Here is a 26257-nt window from a genome sequence, read left to right on the forward strand (position 1 = left end):
TACACTGAAACTATTAGAAGAGAAAGTAGGGAAAACCTTAGAACACATAGGCACAGGAGAAAATTTCCTGAACAGAACACCAATGGCTCGTGCTCTAAGGTCAAATATTGACAAATGGGATTTAATGAGATTGCAAAGTTTCTGTAAGGCTAAGGAAACTGTCATGAAATCAAAAAGGCAGCCAACAGATTGGGAAAAGATCTTTACCAACTCCATATCTGATAGAGGCCTAATATCCAAGGTATACAAAGAACTCAAGAAGTTAGACACCAGAGAATCAAACAACCCTATTAAAAAATGGGGTACAGAGCTAAACAAAATGTTCTCAATTGAGGAATATCGAATGGCTGAGAAGCATCTAAGGAAGTGCTTGACAGCATTAGCCATCAGGGAAAGGCATATCAAAACAACTCTGAGATACCACCTTACACCAACCAGAATGGCTGAGATCCAAAATTCAGATGACAGCAGATGCTGGCAAGGATGCAGAGAAAGAGGAACACTTCTCCACTGTTGGTGGGGTTGTAAACTTGTGCAACCACTCTGGAAATCAGTCTGGTGATTCCCCAGAAAATTAGACATAGTACTACCTGAAGACCCAGTTATTCCACTTCTGGGCATATACCCCAGAGACTCTCCAACATACAACAAAGACACATGTACCACAATGTTCATAGCAGTCATATTTATAATAGCTAGAAACTGGAAAGAACCCCAGTGTCCTTCAGTAGATGAATGGATACAAAAATTGTGGTATATTTACACAATGGAGTACAACTCAGCTATCAGAAACAATGACTTTATGAACTTCTTAAGAAAATGGATGCATCTAGAGAATATTATCTTGAGTGAGATAACCCAGTCACAAAAGAACAGACATAATATGCAGTCACTGATAATTGGATACTAACACCAGAAAGCTCAGAACACCCCAGAAACAACTCACAGACTATATGAAGTTCAAGAAAAACAAAGCCCCCCCCCCCAAAAAAAGAAAAGAAAATCAAAAACCATTATGCTTAATCTTTTTACACCAAGAAAACTTAGACTATTTCCAGGTTACATCTTGTTTTACATGTACTTTATGCTCATTGTAACTAGTAAGATTTTAATGCACACTATCAAACCTTTAAAAAAATCAAGTACTGACAAAAATGTATTTATATAATTTTATGCAAAATGCTTAAAATCTGTACATTTATCTTTGTTTTTTAAAATAAAGTTGTTCAATTTAATAAAAAAAGAAATTAAGGTCATATGTACTAAATAGCATAACTAATAGACTAATAATAAAATAAAGTAGCCAATAAAATAACTAATCATGAAGGAATTTGATCAAAATACATTGTATGAAATTCTCATAGAACTAATAAAAATATTATTTGAAAATTTTAATTGTGCCCAGGCTGTGGTGGCACACACCTTTAATCCCAGCACTTAGGAGGCAAAGACAGGCAAATATCTGTGAGTTCAAGGCCAACCTGGTCTTCAGAGGGAGTTCCAGGACAGAAAGGCAACAGATAGAAACCCTGCCTCGAAATAAGACAAAAATAAACAAACAAAAAAAAAAAATAATAATAATAATAAAATGTAAAAAATATATTTAAGCAGAAAAACTGAAGTATTTTCCTCTAAGATATGGTCCTCAAGTCCTTTGACCTTTCTGCTGGAGGCCTGCACAAGTCTATACCAGGTTCTTTGTGTATACTGTAGCTGTCAGGTTGGTGTTTTTATGAAAATCCCAACATTAAATATGAGCCTGTCTCTGACAAAAAAAGAAAGAAAAAGAAAAGTACAGAACATATGTTAAATTGAAAGTAGAAGGAAGAAAGTATTCAAAATAAGAGCAGGAGGCAATGAATTTTAAATCATCAAAGGAAAGCATTTGCTTCTCGGGAAGATACTTTTAAAATGTAAAACCCCTTAAATAGACTTACTGGGCGCAGAAGCAGTAATGAAGGAAGAGCAGTAAGCTAGGGCTAGCCATGACATGTCTACTGTGCACCCTCTGTCCTGCCTCCCTCTGCCATGTCCCTACCTCTGCCAGAGAAGGGTGAACTCCCCCACAGTGTGGCAATAGAGGTTAAAGGCTCACACAGGAGACACTGCAGACCTCCCTGGGTACAAGACAGTGTGGCTTTGCACTGTCCTCCAGCTCTGAGGCATTTCCAGTCTTTAGTTTTCACAATTATCACTGGGCCGAGTGACCTTGCACAAAGCCAGGTAAGTGTGAGTCTACCTTTTAGAGGTTTACTGTCACGTTCTAAGTTTTGACTCAAAAAGATTTCCCAAAGTCAAGAGTGGGTTCACTGGAGATATTTAAATGTTGTTCTTCCTTGAGTTAAATAATATATTCTTGGATGGGGATAACACCCCCAATTAGGACATCAGTGACACTCTGTGTGGTAGCCCCATATCTATTCATCTAGAAACAATGGGTGAGGGAAATCATAACTGATTTCTGCCTAGGACACACGGGGCTTGGGACAGCAGTGGTCTTGAGCAAGTTTGCTTATTTTTCCCAAAGGGTTTTCTCACATACTCAGAACTAAAATAAATAAGATTTATAGCAAAGTACATCCTGCTAAAACCAGACTGTCATCCCAATGTGCAGGAGAGATGACTCAGAAGGGAAGAGCACTTACTACCCATACATGAGAACCAAAACTCACATAAAGACACTAACATGGTTTACACCTATAACCCCAGCATCCTGGGGGACAAAAGCTGAAAGATTTCCGGGGCTTGCTGACTAGCCTATCTCAGGTTCAGTGACAGGCCCAACCTCAAGAGAATAAAGAATGACAGAGCAGAATACTCAGTGTCCCCTTCTGGCTCCCAAAGACACACCCACATGTGCACCTGCATAAACATGTGTGCACTCGTGTGCAAACAAAGAAAACTAACGAATCTCAAAGGAACGTTTTTCAAGACTTTTTTTCATGTGAAGATATAAAGTGGAAAATAACAACAGCTATTATTATTTTGAATGATATTAATATTAATTAAGTTGTTATAAAGTGCTTAGGGTAGAGTTTGCATAGTAACCGATGTTTGATAAATAGCAATAAATATCTGAGATCATATTTATTATCATTGCCAATCTGAGATGAAGACAAAACTTGAAATCTGATGTCCAAAGAAAGCATCTACGTAGATGTCTGCTTCACAGGAGTCCCTATCCAAAACTGGCTTAAATCGGCTTACATTTTCACCCGTTCCTGTCCCCGCCCCATTCTTTTTCCACAGGTCATGTCTACGGGGGGGAAAAAGTATGCATCTTAGATGACTGACTAATTTGAATTTAAGTTTTGTCTCATAAGACTAAAAACAAGAAAAGCAAGATGGATCTCTTCCGTGAAACTCTTAGGTAATAAAGTTACTAGCCGACAGGAGTACAGCGTTCAAGTGCAGGGCACGAAAGCATCCCACAAGCACTCACTTTCCGGGCTCTACCTGCTGAAGGCTTCAGCAGGAAGTGTGGCCATTTCTTGAGGTATAAATTCCCAGTGGCTAAGTTACTTCACCACTCTCTCTACTTTACACCTACTCCTCACCTGCAAACTGGAGTTAGTGAATTGTGTGGTGTCATGAGTTGATTCATGTATGTTATGTAGCCTACTGCTGGAAACCGTAGGAACAGGTCTTCGCAGTCTGGGCATTGCTCATCTCTTAAAGGCTTATTTCATACACGACTGGGCGTGGGGATAAGGCAGTCGGGTGGAGAGGGAAATGCCTGCTCGTTGAAAACAGGTAGGCACCTGTATCGTAAGACAAGGTGGACAACGGCGTGCATTAGACAACAGAAGCACCAAGCCTGTTCGAAAACTACCAGAATAAACTTTAGCATGGAACCCAGCAGACAGCGCCTGGCCTCACAAGCGCCAGTGATGAAAAAGTCCCACAGACCTTGGCCAGCACTCCGTTGGCTCCCGGCCAGCCAAAAATGGGGCTCAGAACAGCCTGTCCGTCGCTAAATGGCTTCGGCAGCATCCACGCTGCGATGGACAGGTGTTTCTGGACTTTGCGCCTGTGCAGCTCCGGGTCCACCCTGCAGACCCTGACGACTGAAGGAACTCTAGCGGCGACGAGCAGTTGGTGGAAAATGAGCCTCAAACCACCCCGATTCTCCCACTCTCATTGGCTGAGGCTGCCACGGGGGCGGAGTTAGCGCACACCCTTCGCTGACTCCACCACTCCTCCGGAACGAGCACACACGGGTCCCGGGACACTGGTGTGTGAGAAACTGTTGCTAGCACGGAGGAAGCCCGGTCCCCAGGCCATGGGGGCAGAGCTGAGACTGCCACCCGGAGAGCCCTGCCGCGAAGGTGAGTGTCAGCCCCGGTGGCGGGACACTTGGGTCACTTGGGTAGTTCGGAGTCCCGGTTCGTGGTCTCCAGATGCAACTAGACTCAAGGAAAATGTGCGGATTCTTAACGCGGTCTTCTGGTCATTCAGTCGTCCAGTTGGCTGTCCTGCCAACGGGACAGTAAATACTTAGCTGTTTCCACTGCACTCCACACTCTGTGAGGAAGCCCAAGTGGGAGTAGGACAGAGGTGACGCCCACTTGGTCCCCGGGCCGGCCCAGTGTTGATTATGTCGTACTGAGTGTGTAGCAGGGAAATTTGGGATGCTTGCTGAGAGCAGATTCCAGGGTTTGAACCAGGAGAACATTTCCTGGCTCAGCCTCAATTCCAGAGTACGTGGTTCACGCCACCTGCCGGGCAGAGGACTCCGAGGGCTTCTCACACTGGTCCCTGAGCATACTGTGCCTGACCCACTGAGGTCGCTCAGGACTGAGAGGCCAACCCTGGAGGGTGCCTGCCAGCCACGTGGCTGCTCTGCCTCTGGAAAGAAACATCTCCCACCCCAAGCTAGGAGTATGACTTGCTGGGCATTCCTTTGAGTAGGGCGGCTACTCCAACAGGGAACTGGGAGTGCCCTTTTGTAAATTCTTCTGAGCCAGGCTGGGATTTACAGCCTACACCTTGCCCTGTAAAATCTCTGGTCCCCGCCCCTTGACCTTTGCTAAATGTTCACCCCTTACGTCCATTGGCTTCTTGCAGTCTCAACGCGGGTCAGAGGGAACTGAATGAAAGTAAGGGTAAAGGTGGGGGCAATCTTGAGAAATGTGCATTTTTCTCGGGTGTCTGGGCAAAGGTCATTTCCAACCAACTTGCTAAGGACCCAAAGAAGCTGTCTGGTTCCCAGCCTAAGGTTACGACCTTGTAGTCACAGCTCCCCGTGTTGCAGAGGTCCCAACAGTGAAATGATTTTTTTTTTTTTTTTTTTTTGCTACAACATAACTGTAATTTGGCCACTGCTATGCATCATAATGCTAATATCTGCTATGCGACCCCTGTAAAGGGATCATTTGGACCCCCAAAGGGATCGAGAGCCACAGATTGGGAACCACTGCTTGAGAAGTTCCTGGCGACATCTTTCATGTCCTTTCCCCTTGGCTTTTTCAGCCTATAACTTAATAGGGGAACAGAAACAAAAGGGGTGGGAGAAGAGAGGAGGAGAGAGGACTCATCAAAACCTAGTTAGTAAGGAAGGGGAGAGACACACAAAAGAAAATGGGAAACACTTCATAGACTATCTCCAAATTGAGACTGGTGGTCCCTAAGGCAGCTGCATCTAGGGTTATTTCCTAGACAGTCACGTATTTAATGCAGTTGGTCCCATTTCTAAATAATTCTGGAGCCACAAAGTCAGATGGGTACTAATGCGCCCTGCCCTTGTTTGCTCGGGGATCTGTAAGCAGATTGCACCTACTCATTTGACCTCTGGATATTTTTCCTGCTTTGCTCGTGCGTTTAGTAACGACAAGAAATATTGGATCTCGGTGTCACCCAATGATTAATTGTGCAGGAAGGTACTGGGAAGGATGGGAGAGGCTACTCTGTAATTTCAGTAGTAAGAGACTAGGTTTTAGCCCCACAGGGTCCTCTTGGCTTTCTTTCTTCCTCTGTAAAGTGGGAAGAAATCTTGTTGACAGAGTCTATGGTACTGAGATACCTCAGGAAATCCACAGGACAGACCCCCTGGTGGGGCTTAAATGGCATCTGCTTTTCATTGATTTATTTGAGGTGATGAACAAGAATCCTGTGAACCAAGCACTGGCCTAGGACCTAGGAAAGGACTGTCATCACTCTGGCCTTCAATGCTAGAACTCCCAGTCTGTTTACTACCCTGATGACAGGAAGTTCCCAAGAAGCAAATGACCTGACAGTGTACTTAAAGGCGTGGCAAAGTCTAACAGTTAATGCACTGAAGGTGTGGGTGGTCTGAGAATTAACTACCTCCATAAGATGCCCAGAAGGAAAGGTTACAGTAGTACTTTGACCTTATAACCCCAAATTATCTCAAAATAAAAAGAGAAACTTAAATACATATAAAGGGCCTTTTTAAAATCTTGGTTTCAGTACTATCTGCAAGTGCTCTAACAGAACTCAAATAAAGTTCAACAGCCAAAACAGCTTTATTAGCAGCAGAAATATGGCCCTGGGAAAGTGGAACGCTATCACCTGGCGCATTCTGACTGCACAACTTTTGTGCCCAAGACTGTGGAGATGATGTTATGATGCTGCCAAAAGAAGATTCATAAAGTCTTGTGCCTGAGGAGCTCTTGGCTGACTTGGGGTTCAAAAAGCAAGTCTCAGGCAGAGAAGAATCAGGGGTTTTCAAAGTTTTCTTTGTGGAGTGAGCGACTTTTCCAGACTATAGCTAGAAATATATAGAGGAAAACGCCTGTGGTATTTAAAGTTGTCCTTTCCTATCTTCTTAGCCTGAATGTCTTTGGTTTTAAGAAAAGGAATCAGGAGCTAGAGAGATGGCTCAGGGGCCAAGTGCACTGACTGCTCTTTCAGAGGACACTTGGTCACAGTGTCTACAAGACAGTTCACACTCATCCATTACTCCAGTTCCAGGATAGTCCACACCCTTTTCCAAACTCTGAGGGCACCAGGCATACATGTGCATGCAAGCAAAAACACCCATACACATGAGACAAAAAACTACTTTAGAAAAGTTTAAGATGAGGCAACTGAGGAATTGTGACTTAGAGAATTGGCTGTATCCTTCTCTTCTGCTTCTCTCTCTGCTGATATATATTGTATAATCTTGAAAATGCAAAACGTTCATATAAAACATATCCATTAAGCACTCCTGCATAACTAAATTTTGTGGTTGTGGTTTCCATATTTACAGATATAGAAGCAGAGAATTTAATATGGCTTCCTAGTTAGTGTTCAGTTAAACATGGCATTCTTTGGGCCTGCATTTCACCTGTAGGTGTACACTGTACTTTGGATGGTGCATTCTTCCTGAACTCACATTGCAGCCCTTACTCTGGACTGGCAGGAATGAGGAATGGGGCCTCTGAGAGATAACTGATCATAAGAGCAGAAGGCATCAGGAAGAAACTACATCCTGAGCATCCTTCATGCAAAATGCTTGGGATGAGAAGTATTTGTAACTAAAACTGAATTTCCTAACGTGGAACTGCTCAATAATGACAGGTCAGCGAACCAAAGCTTCTGCATTGTAGCATTTGGGACTTTTGGGTGATGGATGTCCAACCTGAAGTGGCTCTGTATGAGGCCTGAAAGCTCACCCCAGGAAAACACAAGGGAGGGGAGGCTGTCCCCAGGAGCCCAGCCCTGAGGCCATGTTGATTTCAGTCTTCAGCGCTGTCTGTCGGAACCGACTGTTGCTTAGACATCATCAAAGACTTGGGACAAATACAATGCCCCGTCCACCACATCCACCCCACACACAGCCTCTGAGAAAGACATGAGATTAACACAATGCTCTATCCACCCTATGGCCTCTGACACATGACGCATTATTTAGAATTTGACACATCACTCTTTCATAAAACACATGTGACTGTCATTTCTCAAAATCTGTGAAACGATGATAGTTTTTACTACTAAGACACTTTGATTTGGTGTAAAATATAACTTTATCAAGTTCTCTGAAAGAGATTTCCTTAAAACTAAAACACAAGGTGTTTGTTTCTAAGTCTCAAAAGATTTCTTGCATTAAGAAAGGAAGAAAGGAAGGAAGGAAGAGAAAGAAAGAAAGAAAGAAAGAAAGAAAGAAAGAAAGAAAGAAAGAAAGAAAGAAAGAAAAAGAAAACTCTACTAAAAGTTGTCCAGGAAACATTGTGGTGTGCCTTGTTGAACCTAGTACTGAGAATATACATTTTTTAAAATTTAAAATGCATGCAAGGTTACTGGAATGTTTAAGTTCCTTTCTTGCATTTTCATTTGAAATTGTTTATTTATTCGTCTTAGGGCGTTTTGCTTTGTTTTGGTTTTGAGACAGGGTCTCACTACATAGTTTGAGCCGGCTTGGAATTCACTGTGGCTAACCTTGAACTTAAAGAGATGCTCCAGCCTCTGCCCTCAGACAGAATTCAAAGCGAAGGCCACCTTAGCTGGCTTTCTTGTTACTTTCTCCTCTACAGGAAAGATCGAATAACCTTTCTTACAGATGGTGAAGTGTGGAAACAGCCTTAGTTAAAAACCAAGGTCAGCCATCTTTAATACTCCCTGCCACTCCCAGCTCCTCCTAGTCCCTCGGGGCTCCTCTGGGCTCCTTCTGGCTCCTCCCTGCTCCTCCTGGCTCCTCCTTGCTCCTCCCGGCTCCTCTGGGCCCTTTGAAGAAAGACCTCAAAGATACACCTCAAGGCCGCAGAGGTTATTTTAATCCCAGCACGTGGGAGTCAGAGGCAGGCAGATCTCTGAGTTTAAGGCTAGCCTGGTCTACGGAATGAGTTCCAAGACAGCCTCGGCTAAGCAGAGAAACCCTGTAACCAGACAAAACCAACAACAATAAAAGGTAACAGAGGGGTTTAAACCAGCAGCACCTTCTCACCTCCATTTTGAAGCATTTTGTTGTTGCTGCTTGGGCTGCGGTGAGCGGTTTCCATGGGAGTTCATTTGGTTGAGAAGTGCAGGGAATCAAACCTAGGGCCTCCCCATACCAGCGCCTCTGAGCCAAAACCATCTGCCCCATTTGCCTGTCCGTTGACCTCACCTTACCTGTGAGCAGACAAACAGCTCGCTAGCACCTTGGGGGGAAGGGAAGGAGTGTAGGCGCAACAGCTGCTCTGTTGAGCAAATCCATAACCGTATGGCTATGCATAACTATAAAGACACAAGCTGTGAGGAGTTCGAGGGCATTGGAAGTTGCTTTTGATTGGGACGGCAGAGAACAGCTGTGTAGGGTAGGGAAGTGTGGTGGGCAGGCGTGTACTGTGCGCTCGCCGTGCCGAGCACCCGCTCAATGTGTGTGCCAACACTGTAACAGGCCGGATAATCGCCGCTATAAACGCTGGAAGGTGAGGGGGAACTACAACTACGGAAAGCAGCGGGACCTACTCAGGACTTGGCATTTAAACGTATTCCATGGTTCATTTCTCTGGTCCTTCCCCCGGTAGAATCCAAGAGTGTTATTTATGTTCACCACGGTGCCCTTGGCGTCTAAAACATTCATGGCAGCTAAAAGACAATAAATATGTGGATGAATGAATGAACGTGAACTTTGTGCTGTTTGAGGGGTGAGTGAGACAAGGGAAGGTCAAAGGTGAGCGAGTTTCAGAGCACGTTAACTTTTAAGGTTTAGGTTTGGTAGGAATTGGGGTTTTATTTTCATTGGCATGGAAAACTACAATAGAGTCAGTGAGACCAACCAGGGAAAGTGTAACTTGATTGACAGCGCCTCAGAGCTGGAGGACAGAAATTGTGGACAGAAACATCCCTGTGTTGATGGGATAGGTTGCTGTACTCTCATTCCAGTCTATATGTCTTTGTGTCTGCTGACGGTGGGCTGGACTAGGTTTCTGATTGAGGCTGTACACATGCCTATGTTGTGGTTTACATATGTTTGACTCAGGGAGTGGCACTAAAGGAGGTGTGGACTTGGAGGAAATGTGTCACTGTGGGTGGGAATGAACTTTCAGACCCTCCTCCTTAACCACATGACAGCCAGACTATTTTCCTGTTTGCCTTTGTAACAAGATGTCAAACTTACCAGTTCCTTCTCCACCACCACGTCTGCCTGCACACTGTCAGGGAACCTCTAGACCTGTAAGCCAGCCCCAATTAAATGTTGTCCTTTATAAGAGTTGCCTTGGTCATGGTGTCTGTTCACAGCAATGGGAACCCTGACTAAGACAGCCTAAGACTTGTTCCTTCCTGTATAGTTAGGTCTTCTCTGTGCTTTCACCATAAGGGGGCCTCGAGTTGAAGAGCAGCTTGAGAATTACAGACGTATGAGAGAACAGAGTAAGGCTAGGGGGTGTTACTCTCCTAGCAGAGCACTTACCAAATACACACGCAGCCCTGGGCTGGTCCCGAGTTCTGCAGAAGCAAGGGATCACGAAGCACGCCCGCATGCCCTGCATTTGGAAGGTGGGTGGTGGAGAGTCAGAAGTTTGACGTCACACTCGATCACAGGGCGAGTTTAAGCCAACTGGAACGTGCGACACCTCAGGGGGAAGAAGAGGAAGAACAGCCAACCACGTTGAAGTTTGAATTCAGATCGCCTTGTCAGACCTCTCAATACCTGTGGCACAGCTAATGCAGGAAGAGAATTGGTTTATAAAGAGAAATGATACATTGTGACCCATAATTTTGGAGGTTCCAGTGCAGGACCTGCTTCCCTATTACTTTGGGGCTGCAGTGAGGCAGCGCATCTTAGTAGGAGCATACAGCTGCCTAGCTCATAGGAGACAGAGGGAAATGAAAGAGTTGTATAATCTCCACCCCCAGGCACACCCCTATTGACTAAAGACCCTCCCACCCTGATTAGGCTCCACCTCTTGACGTTGCTGCTATCTCCTGGCAGCACCATCATGGAGATGAGGACTTTCCTGAAAATTTTAGCATCCAGACTACACCAGGGGAAGAACCATGTGTCGGCCACTGAAGACTACGCACGCAGTCTTCAACCTGGAAGTGCACTGCTGCGATCCTCTAGTCTGAAGCTCACCTTTCTGTGAGCATTAAGACTTTATTGGCTTTATTTGTGTTTCATTTATAATTTTCTGGGATGAAAAGACTGGCTTGGGTTGCTTAGCTACGTCATTTCCGGCTACCCAACTTTGGCCCGACAACAAGATCACTTTTCTAAGGAGAGAGGTATTAACTAGAATCCAGGGTCGGCATCACTTGTAAGGGGTAATATCTTATTTCTTAAATCTATTTATCTATTTATTTTTAGCAAGTGACACATGTGTGCTATTTTGTACTTGGTGTTTAAAGAACAGTAACATCACAGAAGTTAAGCAGGCTCTCTGCTGGAAACACGCCCTTGTGCTCACTTTCAAAGTCACTGTCTAGTACAACTTTCAAATGGCTATTACAGACTTACAATATGGAGTAAAGTCTACCTTCAAGCCCTTTAATACTTTGCCTTTTGGGATCAGGAGACACTCTGATTAGAGATAGCTTTGCATCCTCTAGAACCTGCCAGGGTCTCAACCCACACAGTCTGCCCTGCCCTTCTCTTCCCTGTGCCCTGAACCCCTCTAAACCATCATCCTCCTTCGGTCACAGCCTCTATGGGTTTTCCTCCCCGATATACTCCCGAGGCATAAAATGATTTAGGTTCTAAGGTCAGTAACCAAGCAAAGTTTTTATCATTTCTCCTGCCATAAAACTCCCAGCCTTCATGTTGGACATGAAAGACCTTGGAAAATGCAAACAAGATTATTTGTGTTCCCTTGGCACCGCTGTCCCCACGCCCCTAAAGTGTAGGGAATGTCTTTTGCTGCATCAGCTGCTTAGAAGGCATATTGTTTTTCTGGAATGAGGTCCGCCCACCCCGATTTCAGAGATGAAATTCTGGAATGGTTATGTTAACCTCATAGTGAAGGACAAGCATTCATCGGGAAGTTCAGTTCAGCGTTCTCTCAGGAACTAATGTAATTATAATTGTAACTAGCAAAAAGGCCTAGGCTCACCTTCCATATGTCTATTGTTTCTTTGGTTGGCTGTTTTGTTTCCTGCAATTCGGTCTGACCTCAAAATTGTGAGCTTAACTCCAAGTGCCTGGATTACATGCCCGGCTCATTTCTTGGGTTTAGATGAGATGCCCACTGGGGAATTACTGTAGCTACTATGGACATTCATGGTTCATGGTTGTTCTTTTAAGACAATACTGTAGAACATTTCTCAATTTTATTTTATTTTATTATTATTATTATTATTGGAAACCCCTTAAGTGATGTAATTCCCTTGGCATATTTAAAAGTTTTGACTCAGAGTTGGTTCTAAATCTCTCAAGTGAAGCCGATTTATGTCCAAGTCACACAGATAAATGAAATAAGAAATGTCTGAGATCAGTGTCTCAGCCATTTCAAGACCAGCACTTAAAGGTGGATTCTTGACTGCCTGTTATAAAAGTTATTACAGCTCCAGGATGTTTTTGGATGATGTGAAGATTCCCCTTAGGGGAAGTCGTCCATGCTCAGTGGTTCAGAAGCTGTCAGTCATGTGTTTGTGTATGAGACAGGGTTAGGGGGGTTGGGGGGGGAGTGTTAAGTCAGATGCTGCTGTTTGCTTTAGTTTTGTTTTCATGAGCTTTTTTGCTTTTCAGTTTTGACAGTTTCCTATGTGGGGACTATATTGGCCACACCCCCTCCTTCCTCCAACTTCCCCTCAGCCCCACCCGGCTCCTGCTTAACACCGAGGCCTGTTCTTTCTCAAATGTTATTTTTAACTATTATACATGTAACTGCAGCCTGCTGGGGTCCCTTAGCGTTGCTCATACGGATATGTGTCCTGGCTGGTCCCTTGGGACTGGCTCTCCTTCCAAGAGCTCTTCACCATGAACTTTGAGTTTTCATTGAATTCCATGATTTACCTTTGTCCGATTTTGGTTTATGATAAGTAATGCTGTGACACTTTGCCTTTTAAAACAGAAAAAAAAATGAGAAAGTACAAGGTTTAGACACAGTGTCAGCTTGTTAACTGCTCAAGTGTCAGACTATCAGAAGTTTCTCGTGGCGTATAACATGTTTCTCTTTCTCTCTTTTTATTTTTCTGCTTTCTTTTTTTTTTTTTTTTTTCATGTTTCTCTTCCATGTTTTACAGTTTTGCCTAAAAATTCCAATGCAGAGAATAGGCCTATTCTGGTGGTTTTGCATTCTTACTTATTCTTTATAGAGCCTACTGATGTTTAATTCATTTTTTTTCTACAAAATTCTGCTTATTTGGGAGCAAGTCAATTAGTTAAACTGAGAAACAATTTTCTTTGGGCTAAGCGGTATGCAAAATTAAAGTTTAATGAATATTCTGGAATGAGCAGTTCATACTCTGAATGGGTCAGCTAAGTTTCCTATAATAGGGTACTTGATAGGCTGATGGCATGGCCGTGGCCTTCTCTACCCGCCTGTCACAAGCCCTGCTTTCTGAGGGACAGATTGATCATGAGGTGTGTGGAGGTGGGGGTGCTGTGGGTGTGGTTCAGAAGCCAGACCTAACATTTCCAACAGGTGTTTCCCTAATGAAACCAAAACCCATGTGCTGCCAGATCACCGGATTTATCAGAAGACCTGGGACATTCGTGTGAAACCTCCCCTCTTTGAACAATGACAACTAAACAATCTTTAAGTCCATTTAGAATGTGGGGAAGGTGTATTGGAAGTGTCTGTCGGCCTGTGGACCATCTCTCAGGCGGGAGTTTCCTGTTTACAATAGAACTGGGTTTCCATCCACTCCAGTCTCTCTTGGTGGGAAGGAGGAAGCGTTTGCACAGTTTCTTTGCAGTCTTAACCATTCTCGCCTCCTTTCTTTTGGCCAGGGTATGTGCTGTCTTTGGTCTGCTCGAGCTCTTCCCGGGCTTCCTGTGAGATCACAAACGTGTCGCAGACGTCAACTTATCCTGTCATCTCCACGAACCTGAATTCCTCGGTAACGAACTTCAGCGTTTCAGCAAGTGTAGAAAATGAATACAGTCTGTATGTGGGCTTGATACTGGCCATAAGCTCCAGCATTTTTATTGGCTCCAGTTTCATACTCAAAAAGAAGGGTCTCATGCAACTGGCCAACAAGGGCATTACCAGAGCAGGTAAGGAACACATCCACCAACGTCCTCAGTCTTCACTGCTGCTCTTGAAGTAGAACACGCTCCCTTCTACCTTAAGAGTTTTTCTCTTGACAAGGAACTCTCTTCCCTCTGCCCTTCGTCCAGGTGACTCATCCCTCTGAATCCTGCCATAGTCCTTTACCACAGCTCTTCAGAGACTAACCTTGAACTAGTTTCCTTCACTGCCTCTAAGACACTGCATGGATTGCTTAGTCAGCGCATTTACTTGCTTATCGATAGTACACTCATAGCCACGCGCCCACAGTGTTGGGCTCCCACTAGATATTTGCTGAGTCAGCAGATCTCTGCTCTTTATAGATTTAGATGCTGAGTAGCCTGTCTGGCTGCTCATTTTCATAAAGTATCATAGCATGAGAAACTTAAACATTTTCCTAGGTCGATGTGGGAAAATAAATGGCTACAGTGTGGGAGGGGAGATTTGCTTCATCAGAAAATATACTATATTGTGGTCTTAACAATTTGATGCTGGAATTTAAATAATAAGAGATTGTTGGAGATACACAAGTGACAGAGACTACACATAGCAGCTAATAATATAATTTTTAGAAGAAGTATTTCAGACCAGTGAAGAAAAATGAATTATTAAAAGTATTGAGACAATTGGGAAGATGTAGAAAACTTTTCACCTTTTACCATTCTGTAAAACACATACCAAATTCCTTGAAGTCTTCTTAAGCACAGATTTGTTCTGTGTGAAGAAGGAAGGAATTCTATGTAACTTAAGAGATTGTGTGAGCGGGTGAATAAAACAGGTCACACACAGAGATCCTCTTTGGAATAAACTTACTTGAAACTGAATAATTAGATGATCTTGGTATTGTCCTATGAAAATATAGGACACAGTGCTGTAGAACTCCTAATATATAAAGAACAATTGTAGGCAAGAAGAAAAAATGGCAAAGCGCGCAAGAGAGAGGTACAGCCATCCAGTGTGACGACTGCCGCTTAGTCGCTTGTAAATTCTATAAGGAGAAGATACTAAGGAAGGGAAATGAACCACTTTGCGAGATCATCTTTGTTGCTCTTGTGTCTTGCTTAGTTTAGTTATAACAAAACCATCTAGGTCAGAGTCAGGCTCTGTTAGAACTGAGAAAATTCCATTATCTATAGCCAACATGTTAGCAGCGATTCAGGTCAGAGGTCGCTCACAGTGAGATGACTCCAGGCAGCTTCAGGAAAAGCGTGTTGTCCTTTCCAGTATGTTGAGATGAAGGGTAAGCAGAGTCCACCTGCCTGATGCTTGCTGTTCTTTCTTTCAAAGTCTCTCCTTCCCTCTAGGAAGCATCACCTGCAAGCTATGGCTTAGGTCTTAATTTTATTTTTTTTAACTATAGCTGAAATGAGGCATTCAGAGTTTATAATGCCCTGTGACTGATCTGCTAACTGATATCCTCAGAGAACCTGATAATTAAGTAAAATTTTATACAAGTCAAAGGAACTTGCTATAGACATCGTTGAGGTCAAAGGTAGAAAAGCTTGAAAAGACCTTGGAAAGGAAAGAGAGTATTCTCACTCAGAGAATACACTTGCTGAGTTAGATGACCAGAAACCTTGACTTTTCCCACACGCTCAACACCTTTCCTGGGAGTCAGGGCATCTCATCTCCTGAGGTGAAAACATGATTCTTGTTTTTTCGGTATTTCCCAGGGCAAGGTGGGCATTCTTACCTCAAGGAATGGCTGTGGTGGGCAGGACTGCTATTGAGTAAGTATGAAACTCGTGAGTTTTTCCTCTCAGTCACTCTTCCCTCCTTGGAGGATGGACCTGTATTGGAAAAGGATTGTGGTGACTTAGCATATTGTATCTATTTATCTACACAGAGGTTACTTCACTCTTTTGACAGAGCCTGCTCTGTGCTTTTACACAATGCAAATGAAGAAGTTAGTGTTTCAAATATTATATTTTATATCACAAACCTCGCCTGTTTCCCCAGGAAATTTGAGAAACATCCCTCCTTGATCTTCTGAGTTCTTTTTTTCCTCATTTATTGATTTATGTTTCATGTTGTATGGGTGTTTTGCCTGCGTGGCTATCTGTGTACTCTGTACATGTAGTGCATAGGAAGCCAGGAGAGGACATCCTATGGGAAACTGGAGTTACAGAGTGTATGAGCCATGCTGTGGGTGCTGGAATCGAACCCGGGTCCTCTAAAAGAGCAGCCAATGCTCTAACCCGCTGAGCCGTCTCTCCAGCTCCTCGTCTGAGTATTTGACTTTTTTGGCTATCCTGACTGCACATTCTCTTGGAAATAGGTGTGTCGTCCTTATCAGGACCAAGTGTAGATGAATAAAAAAAACTGTTCTTTGAATATTGATACTGGAGTAAAGTGGGGGAGAAGTGAACTCACACTAGGTTTAAGGACAGAAGCAGACCTTGTGGGCTTGAAGCACTTCCCAAACACTAACATGATGCCTTCCAAAGGCAGGACATCAAAAAGTATCTTCACATAGATCACAGTTCCCTCTGAGCCAAGAACCCTAAAGCCTCCTTGTTTTCCAAAACCAAGTAACTGATTTCAATATTGGAGAAATCCCGGGGGCTAGAGAGATAGAGAGATGGCTCAGACAGTTAAGATCACTTGCTGCTCTTGCAGACTGTTTGGGTCCCAGCACATGACAGCTCAAAACCATCCATAAAGGATTTGGTTTTTTTCATTTTTACAAAGAAAGAGCTCGAGTACCTTTAATAAATGTTAGAAGCTAAAAAGGTTGATATCTAAATTTGTAGAGCCCTTTCTATTTTTAAGATGTTTTCATATCCGTCTGCTGATTGAAAGTTGGCTGGACCACCCTGGGGAGGTTGTGACAGTACAGATAAGAACATACATTGGGGTGCTGTCAGTCTATTGGCATGTGAAGTTAAGATTTGCATAGAACAACATCTATAATAATAGAAACTATCAATATAATAATTTAATAATATAATATTTCAATATAAAGGCACCAAAGGAAACTGAAAAATCTGGAAAGGCTACCACAGCTATTTTATAAGAGCAGTCTCCTAATTTCTCTGTATATTTAGATCCGTCTTTATGGTATCCTAATGCTGGGTATTCAAAGAAGAAGAAAAGAAATATACTCTTCATTTTCTTTTCTTTTTTCTCTCCATTGCATGTTTTCTTGTTACAATAGGACAGTGTGGAGTACTACAATCTCTGGAGAAGTATCCCACTACAGTCTCTGAGAAGAAGCTGGCTTACACACAGAAGCTAGTTCTTGAGGGAGTTTCCTTCACTCTGAGAATTATTTGCAATACAGTACTTGGTGTGGATCTCAAGTTTCTCAGATAAGATTACATTTAGACACCCATCCTTATGACTTCCAAATGGTTCACTGACTGATCTGGAGTTCTTTTTTTATTTTTATTTTTTTTACTTATTTATTTATTTATTTAAATCCACTATTCTTTGAAGGTTTTGAGAGAAAAACAGACAGAAGGCCTTTTCCACACCAGGCACCATACTTATGTTTACTAAATGAATAACTGAATATCAATTTTTTTTTATTTTCTGTTAGAAATGCCATTAAATTCTATTTTTTTAGCAACTTTATTTTACAAAACAAAGATAAATGTACAGATTTTAAGCATTTTTGCATAACATTATACAATACATTTTTGTCAGTACTTTTTTTTTAAAGGTTTGATAGTGTGATAAAGATCCCACCAGTAACAATGAGCATAAAGTAAATGTAAAACAAGATGCAACCTGGAAATAGTCAAAGTTTTCTTGGTGTGTAAAGATTTTTTTTTTTTTTTTTACAATGAGCAGACAGTACATGTAAGACACCATCACTTGTTTGTAGGTTATCCCTAATTCAGAGACTCCAACCATGGGGCTGTGCTGAGGATTCCTGGCTATCTGCCACCCAGACATCAGATCCTTACCAACCCTCTCATTTTGTAAGCTGCTCATGTTGTTGTTATGGTTAGATTGAAAGCGGGGTCATTTCCAACCTATTCCAAAGCTGCCTCCACTAGATTCCATTCAACTGACCAAATACGTTTTTTGACATCAAGTTGTTCAAGTCTCAGTTGAAACTGGTGGAAAGCATGCATGTGTCCATAAGCATTGTTACATCGATACCACCAGGCACTCACAGTAGATCAACATCCCCTGATAGCGATCCTTTCTCGTGGGCTGTAAGGAGTTACGTCATTGCTTTTGGGTAGGTCTTAGGGACTTTGAGATAGACATCTGCTGATAGCAAGAGCTATTTTCTTATTTATCCTGATGAAGCTACCATGCCATGTGCTTATATTTCTGCTTGCTTTCCAGTGGGGGCTGGGGAGGCTGCGAACTTCGCTGCTTACGCCTTTGCACCTGCCACTTTGGTCACCCCTCTGGGGGCTCTGAGCGTTCTCATAAGGTAAGAGAACAACAGGGTGACTGGCTTCTCAGGCTAGTTCACTATCTCTAGTAGCCTTAATCCATGGAGTGCATTCTGTTAAGAAATCAAAGCACAAAGTACAACAATGCTCAAAGCCCAGACAGCCCCAAGTAATATCTGGGACTCCTGAAATCTTAGATGCAAGCCATTTATAACATAGACATAAAAGGTTAGGATTTTGTTTGTTTGTTTGTTTTGAGCTAGAGAATCGCTTATATGCAGAAGGCCTTGAGTTTGACCCCCAACAAAGATAAAATCTAATCTTGCTTCTAAAAAATTACCAAAAAAAACTTAAGAAAGCTACAAAAATTAGCAATAGAAATAGAAACTACATTGCCATGTTGTTAAAACGAAAACCAAAAATGAAAAAAGAAAAAAAATAAACAAAAATAAACGAACAAGCAAGCCCAACCTGACAAGAGCACTTGGCTCACAAATACAAGGGAATCTCGATTTATGTTTGTGACAATTCAGTGAAACCCAGCCAGTGTGTGTGTGTGTGTGTGTGTGTGTGTGTGTGTGTGTGTGTGTGTGGTGTTTAAACCTCTCAGCTGAGTAAATTGTGAAACTTCTCTGAATCTTGTTGCCATAGTGTTTAATGATAACAGTTATCAGAAGACTTTCAAAGGCATAGTTTGTTTAAACTACATTTCAACTCTTGTTAAATTCCACCATTGCCTGCTAGATACCTCTGTTGGATACCCTGTAGTAGAATTCTGTTTTATAATATGTGGATGTCCTACTTTGAATTTTGTTACTGTAATAAACACCATTACCAAGATCAACCTAGGGATTGAAAGGGTACACACACACACACACACACACACACACACACACATCATTGAGGGAGGCCAGGGCAGAAGCTCAAGGCAGGAACTGAAGCAGAAAACATGGAGAGACACTGCTTACTGTCTTGCTAGCAGCAACTTGCTCAGCTTGTTTTCTTATACGACCTAGGACACCTCCCTGTCCTGGGTTGCAACACTCTTAGTGAACTAATCCCTCCCACATCAATCATTAACCAAGAAAATGCCCACAGGTTAGTCTGAGGAAGGCAACTCCTCAATTAAGGGTCTTCCTCCCCAGGTGACTCTAGTTCCTGTCAAGTTAACAAAAAACCAACCACCACAATAAGTCTGGCTTTTTTGTGCTGGTTGGTATTGTGATTCCAGTGATTGTGTTTGATGAGCTATGAACTCTTTGTGTGACCTAGCTACCGTTTTTTGTGTTTTTGTCTTTTTAGAGTCTATAAAGTATATATACCTAGTAGAAAGCTTCTGACTAGGCCTCCCTACTTCTCCTTTCTGTCATTATAGAACAGAGAGAGAACCAAATGAGTTCATATGTATAAGGTACTCAAAAGAACCTGCCTTGAGTTTTCACTGGGGCTGCAGTCCCACAAGTGACCACTAGAGGACAACTCTGAAAAAGCACCTAATAAAAGTCTTGAAGCCCAACAGCACCCTAAACTGAGACTGGCAGGCAGGAACCACAGCCAGCCTCTTGATGTAGTAACAGCAGAATGTCATACTCTGGTATCCACAGAGGGGCCAACTTTGAGTGTTTTGAAAGCAAGTCATGAAGCACAAAGTTTTGGGAGCTTCAGATAGGCAGAAATATCCAGGTGGGGTTTACCATTTGATAATCTATCTGCATGGTTGAACAGGTCTGTGCTAGTCAGGTATCAACTCTGATATCTAAGTATATATCTTTGCTATCGAGCATAGTGTGTGTGTGTGTGTGTGTGTGTGTGTGTGTGTGTGTGTGTGTGTTTGTGTGTGTATGTATGTATGTATATATGTGTGTGTATGTATGTGAGTGTATATGTGCATGTGTATGTGTGAGTGTGTGTGTAATGAAAGCTAAAGAACAGCCTCAGGTGTGATTCCCCAGACACTGGACACCTTTTTATGTTGATACAGGAGCTCTCACTGACCTGGAGCTTGACAATAAACTAGGTTAGCTGGACAGTGAGCCTCTGGGACTCTCTTATCTTGACCTCCCCAGCACTGTGGTTTTAAAACTATGCACAATCACACTGGCTTTTTTTTTTTTTTTTAACAAGGGTTCTAGTCATGAGACTCAGCTTTTGATCCTTTTGCAAAAGTCACTGAATGGCCCATCTCCCTGGCCTAGGATGTGTATCTTTGAAACATTCGTGGTCAGCTGCATTCTAAATGGACAGATTAAACATCCCTAATTCAAAACTCACAAAGCCAAAGTGTTCCCAAATTCGAGCCTGCATAGGCTCCTATCAGTGAAAGATTCCTTACCATGACCTCACCTCATGTGACACACTTCTACCAAAACCTGAGCCCATTAAACATATTGTGTAAGATTGTCCTTGGGTAAGTTTGTCGAGTTTACTTGAAGCATAAATAAATCTCCTATTTAAGCTCAGGTTGAATATCTTAAAATATCCCATATGTGCAAATAAGCCACACCCCAAAACACCTTTGATCAAAGCATTTCTGGAGCCAAGCATTTCAGAGAGGGAAGGCTCAGTTCTGCCAATGAGTTATAAAATATCTCTAACTCCACTTACTGTACAGGAGACAAGGTGACTGAAAGTTAGATAAGCTCTAAGAGGTAGTGGGGTGTCTGTAGCATAGCATGTCTGTAATATTTCCTCCTGAGGCATAAGACTGGTAAAACAGAAACACATAACTGTCATCTCTGAGTAAATAGGGCGTGTCAGTTTCACATGGCATATTCTAGTCAGCTCAGTGGGGTACAGAGCAACACATGCTGCAGTGTGACCTCTAGGCTGCTGTGGAATCAAAAGGTGTCAAAAGGTCATTGAACCATCAGGTAATTGAACAGCCAGTGATTCTGTTTCTTTCTCTCCCAACAGTGCAATACTATCTTCCTATTTTTTAAATGAGCACTTGAACATTCATGGGAAAATAGGCTGCATCTTAAGCATATTGGGGTCAACTGTGATGGTTATCCATGCCCCACAAGAGGGAGAGGTCACATCCTTGCATGAAATGGAAATGAAATTGAGAGATCCAGGTCAGTGATCCAGCCTTAAAAAAAAAAAAGAAGAAAAAAAGCAAACAAAAGAAAGAAAAACACTATAGTCCTGATGTATGTATACTTGATTTTGGTTTGGATTGGTTTGGTTAGGTTTGGCTTATTGAAATAAGACCTCAATATATACATAGCCTGGGATGGCCCTGAGCTTACAGTACTCATGACCAGTCTTCCCAGTGCTGACATTTCCAGCACGCTCCAGCATGGGGGTCATCAGAGTAAATCTATGGTGACACTGAAGGTGTCCTACAAGCCTGCTGTGGGTTGGGCAATGGGATTTGTTCCTGCTAAGAAGTAACGACCAGGCTTTGTGTTTGTGTGTCCTGGCTACACAGTAACAAGAAGAGATGAGGCAAGTGGAGACCGAAGATTTATAGTTTATAATCCCTTGCCCTTCTCCTTTAAGAAAACACATAAGACGCTGCCGGGTCCAGTAGGGATATTGTCTGGATTCAAATAGGAAGCTTATGAAGTGCTCTGTGAAATGACTCAGAGGCAGCATGATGCTTATTCACATTTCTCTTTCCTCCTAACCCAACAGGGTTCCTTTCCTTTGCTGTGATCGTCTCTGTGATCTCACTGGTGCTGATTTTGATTGTGGCCCCGAGGAAAGGACAGACAAATATATTGGTCTACATCGCAATCTGTTCTTTGATTGGAGCGTTTTCCGTTTCTTCTGTCAAAGGTCTGGGAATTGCCATTAAGGAAATGTTGGCATGGAAACCTGTTTACAAGGATCCCCTAGTCTTCATCCTATTGGCTGTGCTTGTGCTTTCAGTAACGACCCAGATTAACTATCTCAACAAGGCTTTGGACACTTTCAACACCTCTCTGGTGACTCCCATTTATTATGTATTCTTCACATCTATGGTGGTGACATGTTCCGCCATCTTGTTCCAGGAGTGGTATGGCATGAAAGCTGGAGATATCATTGGTACCTTGAGTGGCTTCTTCACCATCATCAATGGCATCTTCCTCCTACACGCTTTTAAAAACACCAACATCACCTGGAGTGAACTCACGTCTACTGCTAAGAAAGATGTCCTTTCCCCAAATGGCAACCAGAACAGTTATATTTTACTACAGAATGCAGACTGCTCTGCCTCTGGGTATGATGATGACATCACCCTGTTTAGCAGGACGGATGACCAAAGTATCCATAAACTTTGAACTTCAACCAAGACACCCAAAGAGAAACAATACTTATTCTTGGAAGGTCTATTTGTATGTTAGCATGTATAACACTGTACAAGTCCTCCAGATGGGAGGCCAAGCAAAGAGCCTTTGCCCTGCAGAGCCTCCAAATTGGAAAATCAAGTGTAATCTTCTTCTAGAAGATTCATGTCTTTCTTTTATGTTTTCAAAAACCACCGAAACAGTCCCCGAGCTCAACAGAAGTCAGAGACATGTATTTGTTTTAGAATAATGCTTCTGGTCAATATATTTGGCACTGCTGGATGACACTTCATCTCTTCTTCCCTGCTTGGTCTTGGACTCAGGGTGACTCACAGAACTGTTAACTGTGTTGACTGAGCAGAGTCTTGGACATCATTGTCTGATGAGTCATAATCTCAAGCTATTAAAACTAAAAAAATGGGAACACTGCGTATTGACCTCTAGCCTACACAGCAGACAGGCAAAATGTGAAGCAACATACTGGACTAAAATGTTTATGGCATGTATTTTTTCTTTTACACACACACATGATTATGTCAGAGACTCTATTAACATGGACCTGGACAAGGTAAGCAAGACATGTTCTGTAAACCCCAAGTGAATTTAGCTTTGCAATGACTTACAACAGTCATTGGGTTTTTTGTTGGTTTGTTTGGTGTTTTAGAGATAGGATGTTTTTCTATCAGCTTCTTGTTTATTTTTCAGACATGTTCTTGCTATGTGACCCAGGCTGGCCTAAAATTTAGCACTCCTTTGCTTCTATCTCCTGAGTGCCTGGGTTAAAGGTGTGTACTACCGTGCCAGCTTCCTCTTGAAAAACTGTTCCATAGATTTCTTCCTGTTGAGATAGAGGTTTTGTAAAAGCAATCACTGCATAATGTGAAGTTCATACCTTGCTTCCATTTTACTCAGAGGTCTTACCTCTAAAATGTGGGTCATCCAAAACTGAGAACAACCAACAGATTCCTTGTTAGATCTTAATGTTCTTTTAAGACTTTCCTTAATAAGGAAATTATAAACTGTTTTTAACTTTTCAGAATGGGCATAGCCCACTGTTCTTTTTACTGACAGATGCTTTATTTTCTATTCCTCATGACCACATTTTCCTATTCAGATCATTGGGAAGTGTATTTGTAGAAATAAATTTCTTTAAAAAAAAAGTCTGAAGACATGCTACAGGAAGTATCTTTTGCTCATTAAAATTTTGCATCTGATTTCTCTGATTCATTCTAGACTCCTGCTCTTGCACTCTTCAGCAAGAGAAACTGTTGAGTGCAACCGTATTGTGTGTTTGGAAAAGCTGATAATCCATGGGCATCCATGAATTGATACCTCAAGGCAAATACATGTTTACTTTCTGTCACTGACTCACTTTGGGTAGCAGATATAGATGCTATGAACACACGTTTGTAGAAAATTATCTTCTGAAAGGGTGTTATGTTTGAGACCCATACAAATTCTTTTGCAGGTTTCCCCTTTTTGCTTTGATAACCCCACTGGGTTCCCTCCAGGTATCTTCTTGGTGAGGACATCAGTCATCTCTCTTGACATCTTTCCTCAGGTTAAGGCTGTTCTCCGTTCCAGTGATCTTATCTTTCAGACATTTATTAAATGTCACTTGCTACTTGACACCTTAGCTGTCAAGTTTTGCCCCTGCTACACTGTGCACAGGTCAAATATTCCTGGAACAAACCAATCAATGTGTCCTGGTTTGGAAAATGAGCTGGTGTTGACACATACACCCAGGAAGAAGACTGAGATATTTTATCAGTTGTTATATATGGAGAAACAATAAAAAATTGACAAATATTTTCATATCTCTGGAAAGATTGCCAGTGAGCATATACATCTAAAAAATTAAAATGTTACTATAAATCTAATACTACAAGTGACTCTTTGTAAAATAGAAAGATACCACTGAAGGAAGAGTAAATCAACATATATGTAAAGAAAATGGTCTTGCCTTTTGAATTGTAACTTCACTATTAGGTCAGTGGTTAATGATTCTATTTTTTCATCCAGAGTAAAAGATATTCATCAAATTGAAACACTGAATTAACACTTATTTCTTCTAAAAAAGTGAAGAAACTATTAATTCACATACATGGAAAGCTTTTTGTATCATGCTCCGTAAGTACCAGGCACATCACTAAAGTTGGTTCTCATTGAACTGGAGTTCTCATCTTTGTTCTTACTAGAAAGAAGAGAACCACTGAGCACAAGTTTGTGTGAATTAATTCTTCATCATTCATTCCTCAGTTTCAGTCACATCATTTATTTTAGATAATCCAAGTGAAGGCGAATTTATCATTGTCTACTCTCTGTCACAATACATAACTATTCCAACAAAAACATTTTCCCTAGAGATGGGGAATGTAGCTCAGTGCTCCATCAGCATGCACACGGGAACTAGGTTTGGTCTTCAACATGAGGGGGCGACTAATAAAGCCAATGGGACCGAACTAAATGTCACCTTCACCTTCGAAATCTTTGAAGGTGGCGGGGGTGGTGGGAGGAGTATCATATGAATACGTTGAATGTTCTCAAATATTTTTGATAAACTGTTCACAAGAGTTATATTTTTCAAATGTTTATAAATACTATTCACTTTAGGTAGTTTATACATTTGTAATGTTTCAGTATGTTCCCAATAAAATAATATTGTCTTATTGTGGCTTTTGGTTTATTGGCATTAAGAATTGTTTCTGTTTTGTTCTAAGATTTAGGGGGCAACACTGCATAGGTCACGATGCCTTTTCTTTAACAGTGGAATCCAGTTTGGGAAGGTTCTCCACTAAACCATCTGCTGTGGTGCAGACTTGGCACCTGAACCAAAGAAAGTGTCTTATCCTTCAGGAATTTGATTAAACAGAACGGAAAGTTCAAAGCAGCTCATATAATGAAATCTCCTTCTGCCCAATCAATAGCTTAAAAGAAAAGAGGGACAGCTATCTGTCAATATCTATGAGAGCTCCGGGTGCTCCTGTGACAGCTCAGGTCCCTCATACTAAATGGCACAGAATTTACCTACATACTCTATCTGGATACCTTTGCATCTCCAGTGTCCAGACAGCTGTCACACACCACAATGGAACTGTCACAGACTCAAACCCCACTCATTGTTTCTAATTCCAATAAAGGAATTGTCTAAGGTACAGAACCTCCTCCCTCTTACCTGCTTCTTATACACTTTCTTCTGTTTTATAAATAAAAGAGTATAGGATCCCGTGCCTTAAACTCATAAATCCAGGGCTAGAAGGAGGCTCCCAGCATGCAAGCTTCCCAACACAGGAAATCCTCGGTCCATGGAAGGTAGGTATGTGAGAGCAGGGTGTGTGTGTGTGTGTGTGTGTGTGTGTGTATGTATGCAAAACAGAAACATCTAGTCCAAAGCTTGAAGAAAGTCATTCAAAGGCAGACCACAAGGTTGAGGAACAGCTTTGTTGGTAAAGTGTGGACCGTATGATCACAAGAACCTGTTTGAATCTCCAACCCAGTGGCACCCCTGCAATCCCAGCACTGAGGTATCAGA

The 26257-nt window shown here is 42.1% G+C and overlaps 1 protein-coding gene across 1 annotated transcript; it reads left to right on the forward strand.

Annotated features, from left to right (window-relative positions):
• Positions 1 to 4268: 4268 nt before the first annotated feature.
• Positions 4269 to 22719, forward strand: NIPAL1 (NIPA like domain containing 1; the record flags this gene model as incomplete). Its single annotated transcript, XM_080928884.1, has 6 exons — positions 4269 to 4328; positions 13820 to 14086; positions 15773 to 15829; positions 18402 to 18492; positions 21368 to 21528; positions 22091 to 22719. The coding sequence occupies exons 1-6, from the start codon at positions 4283 to 4285 to the stop codon at positions 22717 to 22719; spliced, it is 1251 nt and encodes a 416-aa protein (XP_080785010.1). The 5' UTR covers positions 4269 to 4282.
• Between the last annotated feature and the right edge of the window lie 3538 nt (positions 22720 to 26257).

Source organism: Micromys minutus (genome assembly GCF_963924665.1).
Source record: "Micromys minutus genome assembly, chromosome: 1".
Taxonomy (NCBI): domain Eukaryota; kingdom Metazoa; phylum Chordata; class Mammalia; order Rodentia; family Muridae; genus Micromys; species Micromys minutus.